This window comes from Fundulus heteroclitus, chromosome 19, assembly GCF_011125445.2.
Source record: "Fundulus heteroclitus isolate FHET01 chromosome 19, MU-UCD_Fhet_4.1, whole genome shotgun sequence".
Taxonomy (NCBI): Eukaryota; Metazoa; Chordata; class Actinopteri; order Cyprinodontiformes; family Fundulidae; genus Fundulus; species Fundulus heteroclitus.
The window spans coordinates 18,619,464-18,633,486 of NC_046379.1; the positions used below are offsets into that span (position 1 = coordinate 18,619,464).

Here is a 14,023-nt window from a genome sequence, read left to right on the forward strand (position 1 = left end):
AAGTCTGGATTACAAAACTGGAATATTCACCTACAATATATAAATTGTGTAAACACGACCTGTGGCAATTTAATGATGTCTACAAGCTGAGAAGGTAACTTTGCATTTTTCTCCCAATAAAACCTAAGAAAACACCTTTTGTTTTGTCACATAAGTGCAACATTTCTGTTTTAAAGATGATGGTAGAATCTAGTAGTCTTCAAACTCCACCACATGAGGGCAGCAGTCATTCCTCAAAAGCCAAGGGTGCAGAATTAATGGACATTGTGCACTGCTTGATGTTGAGCTGTTCTGCAAATAATTTTGCTGCAGTAAAAAGTAAGATTATATTGTCAATGCACAGAAAGAAACAAAAAATGTGCATGTTATAATTTTTTAAGTTATAAACTTTCAATGAGCAAAACACAGATCACACGCTGCAGAAGAAATGCCAATGAAAAATTGTTTTACTGTAATTGTGGACTTTATTTCACATGTTGCAACCATATAGCGTGGAAATCAGAGAGAAAAAAACAAGTGTTACAGCTTAAAGTGAAACTGAGCACATCAAATGGAGAAAGCGTCATAATAAACTATGAAACACAAAGCTGTTGGCACATTGTTTGAAAAGAGAACAATTTTGTGAGTTGATATACCATAGTACCAAAAAGCACACCGGTAGACATTATTTTTTCCTTTTTTTTGAAGCAGAAACACAAACCTTCAACCAGCCAGAAAAAAGGACCCAGAACAATAGAAATTAATCTGCATTTTATCAAAAAGCTAAACATCCAAGTGAGGCAAGTGGAACACTTCAATATGAACTCAACCGTGCTCTGCAGGATTATTACATCAGTGCTTTGTAACATAATTACTTTGAAAATGCAAAATATAAAAAAGAACCAGATACACCCTGACGATGAACTCAGAGGTCAGTGTGGGAATGTACAAATAACAAAAGAGAACAAAAATATCACACGTGGCCGCTGCCGAAGGAATTCATCCCTGATCAGCCCTCACCTCTTGGTGATTTCCAAATTAAATAAAACAAAAGCAAAGAAACTGGCCATTGGATGCTGAAATTGTAACTACAGCCTAGATTAATTGTATTTATCCCATAAAGGGACAAATTATCCCAAACAGGCATCAAGATATTAGTACAAGAGGTTGCTTTTCTTACAGACCAGAGGCTGGTTTAATGTATCGCCCCTTTGTAACATAAATTAATACAACATGTAATCAATATTCTGAAAAAACACCAACGTTAATACTTAATAAAAAAGAAAAAGTCTGCTGTTTTGTTGCTCCCAAAGAGAAATATGTCCATAAGGAGACAAAGTGTGTTTATCATCTACCTTCACCTTTTTGGCATTCTAGAAAAGGAAACATATGAACCGATACTGTACTCTTTAAAGTTAAGGACAAAAGGAAAGACTCAAGAGTCAAGCAGAGAAGGACGATTTACGCTAGAAATTGATATTCAGGGACAGACTCTCAGCTCCTTGAAGAAACTGCACCGCCCTGTTTTGGTTCCAGAATTTTGCAAAGAAGATACAGGCTTTAGAAATATATGTGCAACATATTTGTATTCAAAGCTAACAGAATCACTTATTTCAAAAGGGAAACACTTAAGAAGTTATTGACTTATAAATCAGCCTTTAAAACCCAGAATTACACATAAATAATTCCTAACAATCAGGAATAAGGTATTATTTGACTGGGAGACATTGCTGGCCAACTTTAGCCTCACATTATCTCAAAAACAATGTGTGCTCTGGGGTTATTACAATTGACTGAATTTTAGTAACTTTTTTTGGCAAATGGAAGCATAAAATTTTCTCCTTAAAGTCATCTCCTCTCCCATCTTCAGCACCTTGCAAGAGTTCGTGCCCCTTGCACACTGTCACATCACAAGTACAAAAAAATCAATTTGTTGTGTTATGGCCAACACAGAGTAGTGTATAAATGCGAAGTGGATAGAAAGGGGTAACATTTTCCAAAAATGCTTGATCAGAAATCTTAAAGCTGTGAGCGTTTGTTTTCACCCCACTTTCCTATCACTCCCCTAAATACATTTCAGTGTAATCAACTGCTGTACCTAATTAGCACCTAATTACTTAATGTGTTATTAAATCTTAGCTGCGCTGTCAAGCCCTCATAAAATGGGACATTAATGAACATACAGCAACATGAAGACTAACAAGCACAATAGACAAGACAGGTATACAGTTGTAACGTGGGTTTAAGTTGTTATTATAGATGATTCCAAGCACTGAACATCTCTTGAACCATTGTTCAATCGGAATCTGCTGACAGGACAAGTTTTAGTTGCCTACTCCATAAATCTGGCCTTTATGGGAGACTGACACATAGAAAGCTGTAAGGGGATCAAACATGGGGAGGAAGAGTGCCAAAGAGTGTTTGGCAGAGAACCAATACTGCAAATCAGCATGAACATACCATCTCCATCATTAAATCTGGTGGCATCATCGTGGTATGGGGACGCTTTTCATTTGCAGATAAAGGCAAACAGGGGGGAAGACGGACGGAGCAAAATACAAGGCAACCATGGAGGAAAAGCTGATCAGCTGCAACAGCTGAGACCGAGGTGGAGGTTCAGCTTTCATGAGGGCAACAAGACTAAACCCAAATGGGTTTATTTTAGAATGGTCCAGTCAAAGTCCAGACTAAAATCCAATTACAACCTAGATATGAACTGAATTAAAAATCTGTGTTTAAAGTTGAAAAATGCCATTCAGAGAGGCTTTCCATATGATTTTTGCAGAAGAAAGCGCAAGCATTAAGTTGTCTAGATTTACAAACCTGCTATTCCCAGACCCCAAAACATTTGGCAACTTTATTCGTGTGAAAGGTGAGTCTACAAAGTATCAACTCAGGTGGAGCTGAAAACGAATGCTCGGCTTTTCATTCGTAAAAATATAGAAACCCAGCTCCTACTTCACAGTTATTAAGTACTCTGTGTTCATTCATCATAAATTCCCCATAAATTAGATTAATCTTTGTGATTTCACTGTGACAAAAGAAGATTTTTTTTTTTTTATAAGGACAGGGATACTTTAGCAAGTCACTGTATGTGACGCATCACCAGTTTTAGGAATTTATCTGCTAGTAATAACCCAAAACAGTAAAATGTTAACATTGCTAACAAATATTAATCATATTAAAAAAGAAATGTAAAAAACAGTCAACGCTGGAATCCCTCTCATGTGCACCGACTGGTCTGTGCTCACACCTCCAGCACGGCTGGTTTTGGCAGTGGTCCTAACATTTGTGCTTCATGGCAAGCTGCAGAGAAGTTGGGGTGGAGTGGGGATAAAAGAATATTACGGTTAGAAAATACAAGAAAAGGATGCCAGTGCATCAAATCCTACCAGTAAAATACCACACTACTCAATAAAACACACAATGAGGCATAGGAAGAGAGAGCAGATTGCATCATTTAAGGCATTTCATAAAAATGAAAGCTGCGAGGTAAACCAGCCGGCCTGGAACTTAATCTGTCTTATTAACAGCAGTTCTAATGGGCTTATTAGGGAGGTGATTTGGGTCACCAATCAAATGCAAAGTCACAGGGTGAAAAGATGTAGGGGGAAAAAAAAACCACACACATGCAGCGACAACAGATGGAGTACAGAGCTTTGTGCCGTGAAATGAAAATAACTGAATTCTGCTGATTGATCCAGTGGGGGCAGCAGAGCATCACAGAGAAATTAGCAGTTTTGATTAAAAGTGAGCAGTGCAGGTAAAATTGTCTGCAGCCACGAGGTGAGCTGCAGAAATGAGATTGCAGAAACGGACCAGGAGGGAAAAAAAGTCAAGGTGACCTGCTTCCAGTACTGCAGTTTTCTTGTTGTGGTTTTTGTTTGTTTTTTGTTTTTTGCAGCATTTCCTCAGTGACATTAAAATACTATGGTTTCTTACTAATGAAGTACAATGTCAGAGCTTACATCATTTGTAGAATATATGTTGCTGTGCATGTATTTAATGTATATCAATGCCTAATGTGGTATATTTTCGTACCATCCATGGCAGGAAACATCTAGACTGGTTCTCTTGCTTAAATGTGCATGAATCTCCCATCCGTCAATCAAATTAATGCACTTTACAGAATTAGTGCAAGCAAACTGAATCTGTACCAGCACATATAAATGTGTTGAAAATTAAGGAAAGTCAAAGTGTTCACAATGCTTCCAGTAAAAACAGCATGGGTATTAGTAAAAAGAGCGCAAAGGATATAAGCTTAGTGGCAAATTGGATCAAGTGGGATGAGAAACAGCAGCAAATGAGTCATTCACTGTGGGGTTTATGTAGTAATTTTCTCTGGAAAAGAAACAAAGCAGTAGCCGCTTCTCTCTGCTTGTCACACTTTTTGTATCTCATCACTGCAGGGAATCTCATCTGTGAGCAGCAAGAGGGTCAAGCAAGCTTTTTCAATTTACTTTCAATCATGAAACCATCACTTTTATGGTGCATACGTTAAAACTGTCTGTAGTGGATGACTTTATTATGAAGGTAATTGACATCCTGCTTGGACTTGCACTTTTACAGGTAATCTGCAGACCTTAGTTGAGTAATTTATCCTGGTATTATAGTTTAGATGAAAGGTTTTTGTTTTGTTTTTAGTAATCAACTATTTTTTTTTTCAGTTTAGAAAGCAGCATGCTGTTGATTTTTATGGGACGTGAGAGGTTAGGAAACAACTGTAAATGGTTAAGAGTAAATGAGGGAAGAAGAAAAAACAATCATATTACAAATACAGGGATCATTACTGTTAATGGTGGCAATCACAGGGAAGCATCACTTTCAAATATCCTTCAATGTGAAACTTTTTTTTAAACAAATGTTTGTTTTTTCACAATATCCAACTAGGCAATAAGGAACTGGAACTGTCTTCAACCTGATCCAGAGCTTCTGCATTAATATGCATCTTGCTTGCGTACGCCTCACCTTGTGCGCAGTCACAGCAAACTGTTCAGCACTGTTCATCATCTCTGCTGTCCTCTCCTCAGTCCGACCTAATCGCTCACCGCGCTCATTCAGGGCCTGGCTGGCCTTCTGTACAGCACTTGTCACACTGTCTGCAGCTGAGTGTAGTATACTGTTACCTGCTGATAAGGGTGGGAGCAAAGCCATGAAACGGGGAGAGAAAAAAAAGAGACAAGAAGTGAGGGGAAAACAAAGGGGAGAATAGAGGAAAAGAACTTTGGTTATTTTGGTAGAGAGACACGGTTTTCTGACAAAGTCTTTGCTGTTTCATGTGGCGCCATCAGTGCCCCTGACCAATAGTGTTAATGATGGCGTACAAAGTCAGAAAACAAAACGGTCTCCGGCAGGTGCAATGTGGGCAGGTGGCTAATGAGTTTTCTTCAGAGCTGATCTTCTTCAAAGTAAGATCAGACGACTGAATTAACACTTTCTCTACGTGTAGACAACAGCCATCCACCCATCCATGATTGGGTGATGGGGTTAACAGGTCCAGGAGCGAGACCCAGACACACCTTACCCCGCAGCAATACTCCAGGCCCCAAAATGTTCCCTGGTCAGATGGGAAATAAATTCTCTCCAACAACTTCTGGGTTTGCTGGGGTCTCTCTTTTTTTTTGAAATAGGTATGCTCAGAAAATGTGGAAGAGGGAGGTATCCAGCAAGGATCGTTATCAAATGCCCCAACCACATTAATAAACTCCTTCTGAGTGAGGCACTTCAAGTCGCTACTGCCAGATCATGGAGACCCTAGTCATCTCTAAGGTTGAGTCCAGCGGCCCTACAGATTAGGGCTGGACGGCAAATCGATTTGATCGACTAATTCGAATTTACAAGTTAAGATTTAATTTTTGGAAAATCTGAATTTTATTTTGCCAATGCACTCACTGGGCTAAGACCAGCATTCAATGCTCAACATATGTTTAGAAAAATATATTGTCATATATTGTAAAGAGGAAACTTTTTTTTACCATAGTACGAGACACTTTATTTTACTCATTTACATATATTTTTTTAAGTTAGTTTGAAGTTACAAAAGTGAAGTCTGTTCTTAGCTCATTGTGTAAAACCACTAGCAGCAAACATTTTGTTATATTTTCATTGTTTACAATGGCAGGGCCGCCATCTTGTTTTACGAGCACGTAAACAGCTTGTATTTAGTTGCACTTTGAATTCAGGTCAACTCCCACATGAAATGCTTAAAATAAAAGTTTTTGAAATAATTTCTTAAATTTTTTTGTGAAACGAAAAGGAGGGAGATAATTCGATTAATCAGATTTTGGAAAATATTATTGCGCAGCCCTACTACAGATGAGACTAAGAAGCACAGTTCAGTCTGTTCTGTTACGTCAGAAACCCTAAAAGACACAGGAGGAGTTCTCCGTAATTACCCTGGATCACTGACTACCAGACAAACAGACCACAGTTTGCGTGTCTGACCTGGTGGTCAGCAACAAAGGAGGACCACAGGGAAGGGTACAATCCCCATGCCTTTTCACTCTGTACACCACAGAGCAGAACAAACGGGGCAGTTGGAGATTTCAGGGGAAACAGGAAAACACTTTCAAACTCAAAATCTCAAACACTATTTCCATCAATGGAAAAAAAACGAGGTGGTGGAGTGTACATACTTTGTGGTTCATGCAAGAGTGAGCTGCATACAAGGGAAAGAGCAGACTGTACTTTCCGAGGAAGCTTAGTTTCTTCAGAAATCACGGCGAAATGTTGCATTCCTTTTGTTTTTTACAAGTCAGTTTGTAGATTTGAATATCTGCTGCCTTCATTTCATGTGGTAGAAGTCAGTGAATTAAAAATACTGTACAAGCAGTTAAAAAAAGGCTGGCTCTACTCTGAGGACAGAGAACATAATAATAAGGGAGAACGTAATGGGCAGGCTTGATCATCCTCTTCATGACACAGCAATACAGCAACAATGTGTCTACAGTCAGAGGCCTCACAGATCATCTGGCACAGAGCCAGGTCATCATTCTTGCCCACAGCCGTCACCATCTCCAATGATTCTTCGAAGAAACCTAGCTAGTCCAAGTCATGACAACATTTAATTACATTTTGGGGAACCTTTCATTAACTGAATTGAATCATTTTACTCACTTGTATCTGGGATCCATATCTTGTGATCAGGTGAGGGTCAGAACAAGTAAATTGAGAGTTAAAGTTTCTGGCTCAGCTCCTGTTTTCACAATCCGAGACCAGAGAGACACCCATGTCCACGACACAGCTCCTAATTTGGTTAAAATGGGAGCGGACAGATCTTAAAAGCCTCCCTCCACCCCATTATACCACAGCATCTGCTGCAGCATGTTTTAGGAGACACAGTCAAGCCACTAGATCAATAAAAAAATATGGACTGTACAACCAAACTAACACTACCCCCTGGTTTTTCCACAACTTCTAAGCAGGCGATAGGAAGGAGTTTGCCACTTCCTTCATTTAATTTAGAACGTATTAAACCAAGCCTTTGTTACCCTCTCTCCTAAACTAAAGCATTATAAAGGATCGTCGGCCTCCTGGGAAACCCACTGATAGATATAAAGACAGAGAATATAGATAACTTCAGCAGCCCTGCGGGTGTTTTGACAAGCCATTCATCAGCCACACAATGGGAGTTCTGTTAGAACCGAACCTAAGGGCACCACGCTAGTTAAAAAGAAAAAAAAAACATCTGAGGTGTTTTTAGGTTGTCACCTACACATACATTTGGTGACTCACTAGGGGAAATGCATATAATGACTATGGGGAAACTGAGGGCACTTGGATACTGACAAGCTATTATTTCCCACATGTAACTATAGTAAGTGTGTGTCCCTTGACAGGTAGGCTGAGTGACAGATAATTGGGACAGCTCCACTGCACTGGATTATATGACAGCCCAAAAACAGACGGCGAGGCCAGCTGGCGCGCTTTCAAAATTAGTCAGCTTGATAAAACAAAATCATTTACGCACAGGCATGTACATTACTGCAGACCCATAGCTGGGCGGAGGTATAGACATCCATAATCACGCACTGAACTAAACAACAAGTGGAAACACAGGCACAAAATAACATCCAGTGTTCAACTTTCTCTAGGAGGTTTTAGGTCATTCATAGAAAGTTGGAGACCTTTTCACCTTTTGACAGATTTTTCTTAATCCCCTTCCTCCTCCTCTTCCAGGGAAGCCCAATGAGTCGTGCTCCCTTTATCCGCTGTACAACCCCCGCACTCCTCTCCTCACACTCAAAAGAACATCTCCATTTATTTGTCTGCCTACCATTTCCTTTTCTCTTGAGCCTTCGCTGCTCTATTCACAGAAATCCGTGGCAGGCTGTGGGACAGGCTCCTCTAAGGACTGTACTGCAGAATGTAATTAAAGAAATGCTGGGTGGGGAGGCTGCTGAACGGATTCTGAGGGAAGGGAGGGAGATGGAGCATCGCAACTCAAAATAGATGCACAGGAGCAATGTATGTCATGTTTTGCAGTTCCTGTGATTCAAACCGAATGTTGACATTTCACCTTATGGTGAAAGATGCTTAGCCATCAATATATTGGCATAAAATAGCAACAGCTGTAGTGCTGGAGAGTGCAGCAATAACCTCACAACAGGGAACCAAACGTGCAGGAGAGAATTAGATGGAGGAATGTGGAGTCACACCTGGAGGATAACGACTCACGGCCGGTGTGGCGGGGGATCCAGTATCTGACGAACTATAAAGATAACTCACCAACAATATCTACAGAGGAAACTGCTCCACGGAGGACGCCTTTGCAACCATTTTCCATAATGCTGCACACATAGAGCTACTGGGAAATTATGTTAGGTTGTTGTTTGTGGATTACAGCTCAGCATTCTGCACCATCATCCCTGACACGCTGGCAAAGTAGCTGGGAGATCTGGACATTGCCTCCCCAATCTGCTCCTGGATCGGAGCCTTCCTGACCAACTGAGAGTGAAGGTGGGGCAGCTATGCTCCTCCACTCTGAAGCTCAGCACGCAGCCCCTTCCTGTATGCTCTAGTCTATACCTCCCACCCCTCGAACACTATTGTCAAGTCCGCAGACGGCACCACTGTGCCCCCCGGCTGGTCACGGGGGTGGAGACGAGTCGGACTACAGAGAGGAATGACAGGAGCTGGCAGACCAGGGATCAGAGAGATGGTCATGGATTTCAGAAAGCAGAGGGGGAGAACATGCTACACTGTTGATCAATGGAGCTCAAGAGAAGAGGGTAACCTGCTTCAAGTTCCTGGGGATGTAAATATTGGAGGAGCTCACATTGGAGAGACAACACATCATGACTAGTGAAAAAGGCCCAGCAGAGACTCCACTTCCAGAGAGTGCTCAGGAGGAACCATCTGGAGGAGAGACTGCTGGTGTCCTTCCACCGGGCCACCACAGAACCAGTGCTGATGAGCTGTGGTTCACCGTCTGCTCCGCTGCAGACAGGAGGGCTCTGCAAAGGGTAACAACGACTGCAGAAGAGATGGGCAGCAGCCCTCCGCCCTCACTGGAAGAGGTGGCCAGCTCCCGCTGCCTGAGCAGAACATGAATAATAGTTACGGACGCATTCCAACCTGGACACAGACTGTTCAGCCTGCTCCCCTCGAGGAAGTGGTTCATGTCACTCAAATGTAGGAGCAATAGAATGAAGAACGGGTTTTATCTGTGGGATGTCAGGACCCTTAACTCTGTTTAAATGTATGTAGGTATTTTCTGTGCAATATGTTTGTTTAGTTCTTATAGCGTTTGATTTTCCCATTATCTAACTGTGTGATGTGTGATGACAATAAAAGCATTCTGAAGAAGTTTTTGTATAGGTTTTGTAAACCATTGTTCCTCCATCCATAACCCATCTCTTTCAACAATGACCAGACAGATGTCTAATCAAAATCTAGCATTTACTTGACAATAGAGACTCAGCAAATAGATTTATTTATTTTTTATCTTTTTGTCTAGCGAGAAACTTTCCCAGAAACAAGAAGCTCTGAACAAAGAGAAACAAAGCCAGGATGTTGGACCTCCTCCTCTTTCCAATTCTGCCATGGATTCCAAGAAGTCGACTAGAGGCTGAACTCCTGTGATACTCAGAAAACGATCTGATGGTTATCACTGGGAATATCATCCCAACAGCTGAGGCACATTTCTTGGGGGATTTATGAGATGAAATAGTTAACTCCAAAAACAAACACTGCAATACAAAAGATTCATGGAATTATGCGCAATGTAGTTTAATATGCTTTAATATTTTCCTTCTGGAAGTGAGGCTGATCTTATCTCTGCGCTGGATAATGGTCTAGGGTGTAATGTGTGGGGGCGTCTTAAGGGGAGTGCGTCTTTCAATCATTTTGTTTATGCAAAAACAAGCATGTACTTATCAGCCTTACAACAGGTTCCAACTATAATTTGCTGCATTATCTGATTACTCTTGATTAGGCTGCACTTCGTTATCTAAAGAACATCAGTAATTGATCCTTTCTTGCTTATATATGGTAAGCCTATTCTGGCAGTTCAAAAGAATATATATCTTTAATTTTCCCATTGAGATGTATAAAGTTTTTCTAAATTGAATTTGGACCCAAACCCTACTTTTATGGTACAAAAAAGTTTTTTCTCAGTTAATTCAAGGGATTCACATAGTTTTCATTAATTTATGGTATTAAAGGTACACTTAAATTTTACAAAATATGTTGTCTCATTTTTAACTGCACCATGATATTTTGGAGGCCAGAATGTGGATTGTCTCAGCAAGGCATCTGAAAGAGTAGTGGCCATGCTGGCCTCAACCCAAAGCTATAATGACAAAAATATAGGAACACAAATCACAGTAGCAGACGTTTGTTGTGTTCTGTACAGATTCACTATCCAGAAATTGTCATGTGCTAATAAACAGAAAATTAAAAAAAACAATGGAGGTGATTTCTCCTCTGTATTAAGAACCAAGGTAATAGCAGGGGTGCACAAAATGCCAATATTCAGTGTAAACGGGGCCTAAATAATGACATTTAAAGATCAGTAGTGAGATTTTGTACACTTTCAATTTGAATTATACCAAGTAAAAAAAAAACATATACATTAAAACTTTAGAGTTGATGGTTAGTGTACTTTCTTGTTTTCATCAAAGTAACCCAGCGTTTAGCTTAACATAAAACATGTCTCCACCTAATTTTTAGAAATGCATCATTTTGAAATTGCATGATTAGTTTCTCCTGCTTACCCTGCATTCACAAAAAGCATAAAACCCAAAGACATAGGTGGGGAAAATTAAACAATGAAAGATCAATTGCCAAAACAATGACAGTTTTTACCTACTAAAAAACAGAACTGGCTTCAAAAACATAATAGAATAAGCATAGTATTAAAAATTATAAATATTTGTAACTAAATGTGGGTGATCCAAGTTTTTCAACAGTAAGAATATTGTAGCCTGAACCAAAAAGATTATTTTTCGGGCTATATATGACCGGCAGCAAGGAAAAGAAGCAAGAATAAGGGCAAAGGACACCAACACAGAATCAGCTACATCTCTGTAGTAAATTAAAATTGTGCTACTGCTTCCTATTTGAATGAATCACATATCCACACTTAAGCGTACCAATATTTTATATTTTTAGGTTGTCTTGCATGAAAGTAAATTATTTAATAATTGGTATTAAATTAAACATCCTAAAGTTTGAGGTTAAATATATATGAGATAAAAGAAGAGATTCACTTTTTCAGTGATCCAGGTATGGAGTTATGACAAAGTTTTCAGGTTTACTTTAACTCTATGTTGAATAATTAACAGTAATTTAGTACAGCATTTAAGTAGGAAAACTGCTTTTTCATGGTTCTAAATGTTATAGAGAATGGAGAAAGAGAGACCCTCAAAACAAAACAGGCACCCTTAGGTATAGCTATGCTGCTCCAATAAAAAACCCTCACTGCAGTTTAATTAATGTAAATCTGGACTCCACTAACAGCAGCATAATTAAACTATATTGTGCTTCCGCAATGTTTCTAGATACTTTATTTAAATCCAAACATTTATATCCACTGTTATCCTGTAGTTTTTCTCCAATAAAGTCAATTAAATGTCTTGTAGAAGTCTCTTTTTCTTATCAAGCACAACCTATTTCTCTTACCCCAGACTTTTTTAAGGCAACATCTGTAACACTGATTACATACTTTACATAATTCATACATTAACTGTCTGTGTACAGTATTACATAAATAACATTCAGTTTGTTTACAATCAGGACATTTCTAGGATTTTTACATACTAAATTGTAAAGGCGGTATAGGATCTAGGACTGGTGTTTAAAATAATTCTTAGCATAACGGGAGAGAAAAAATAACTGCATCCTTAGAGACTTCTTCAGTTTGCATTTTGATCACACTTAAAAGTTTAAGATCAAAGAAATGTTAATAAAGAACTACTACTAATAAATGATGTTGTAAGGACAAAAAAGCTATCCAAAAAAGCCTTTCCCCTGTGTAAAAGTAATTTCCCTCTAAACTTAAAAATGGTTTGATTTCTGTAATGCCAACACAGATTGTTTCACCAAGTAATTACTGAGAAGGGCATAACTTTTTTTTTTGCCATACTACTTTTCAATAAAAAGGTAAAAAAAATGAAATCTATCAAAATCAATAGTTTATTTAAAATAGTTGAATCTTTTGAAGGATCCCTGTCTTATTTCCTATAAGAAACAAACTCCAAATTGATGAGGAGTCACCATACGGTGGCTTTGAACAGTAGATTAATGACACCATCACTCAATCTCCTAACAGGAAAATTGTTTTGGTTTCCAAAGACAAAAGAAATAAGTCATAATTTCCATCACTATTGGCAAAAAAAAACATAAAACATAATCTGACACATCCTACCCAACAGTGCTGAAGACTTAAAACAGTATTAGTGAAGATTCAAGCTATAACTGTAGTCTTTTAAAAGCTATTAAAAGTACTAATAAAAAATAAAATGCCAGGAATGCCTGTTAGTTTACTGAACTATGAGCACAAAGCCAACAAGTTTTTATTTCTATTTTTATCTCTTCTTTGTCCCAGCTTTGTTGCATTTTTCACATAGCTGAACAGCCTTTTCCAAACGTATTAGTACTTCCAGTTTCGTATTCTTCATTCGATTGTAGACATTACGAGAGGTATCCTATCCAACTTAAACAATTGTGATTCCTCCTTTCAACCATACATTAAATTATTGATGACATCAGGAAACAAACATACTTTTATTACAAGCTACAATTTTTTGTTCTGCAGAGCTTACCTTGTCTTTGCAGATGACCACGATGAGGCACTAAGTCTTTCCTCATCCTGTTCAAATACACCTTGCAGTGGTAAATGACTGTATCTAAGCCTTCTGCGATGAGAAAACAGCCATAAACAACTTTTTATTGATTTTATTAGAGTTAATGAAGTTTTAAATTAGTCCTCAGTTGTTTATTATTATTATTATTATTATTATTATTATTATTATTATTATTATTATTATTATTATTATTATTATTATTATTATTATTCAATTAGGAGTAAATCACTCAGAAGTTTAGTTCTCTCTTACTGTCAAGTAGCTATGGCAAGGAAAACACCCAAATAACTGATAGGAAAAACTACTTTGTTTAAGATCCAAATCTATTGATTACAAAGCAACAAGAAGCTTTAAAAAAAGTCATTGTGGCTGTTCAATATTAAGTCAAACCTAATTATAATAACCATTGAGCCGAGACCACAATATTTTTAACATAATTTAACTTATAAGATTCTGTCTTCAAAGAATAATCAACACACCAAACAGGAAGTTTTAGCCCAAATATCTGCTCCCATCATTATTTAAGTGGAAAAAAAAAATTCAATATTAACATGGTTGTTTGTTTGGTCATGGGAAATTTCTTTATAGTCTGCAGTGGAAATCTGATACACTCTTGTTTTCTATGTGTGGCACTACTTCAAAGCCATTGAGTATCTTAGGTTAGTAGCTGTTGCTTTGGCCCAATACATCTCTCACTGTCCCCTGCTGGGATACAAAACCTTTTTATGGCATTTCTA

The 14,023-nt window shown here is 38.4% G+C and overlaps 1 protein-coding gene across 3 annotated transcripts in view; it reads right to left on the reverse strand.

Annotated features, from left to right (window-relative positions):
* Positions 1-441: 441 nt before the first annotated feature.
* stxbp6 (syntaxin binding protein 6 (amisyn)) overlaps positions 442-14,023 on the reverse strand; it is an 85,915-nt gene continuing 72,333 nt past the window's right edge. The window contains exons 5-7 of one of the 3 annotated variants that reach the window (XM_036150596.1): positions 13,245-13,337; positions 4,948-5,108; positions 442-3,285 (exon numbers count right to left, since the gene is read on the reverse strand). In XM_036150596.1, coding sequence (XP_036006489.1) covers positions 3,262-3,285; positions 4,948-5,108; positions 13,245-13,337 — 278 coding nt within the window. In that variant the 3' untranslated portion in view covers positions 442-3,261. The remainder of the gene's footprint in view (positions 3,286-4,947; positions 5,109-13,244; positions 13,338-14,023) is intronic. The other 2 variants (XM_012861562.3, XM_012861561.3) reach the window with 2 other exon arrangements.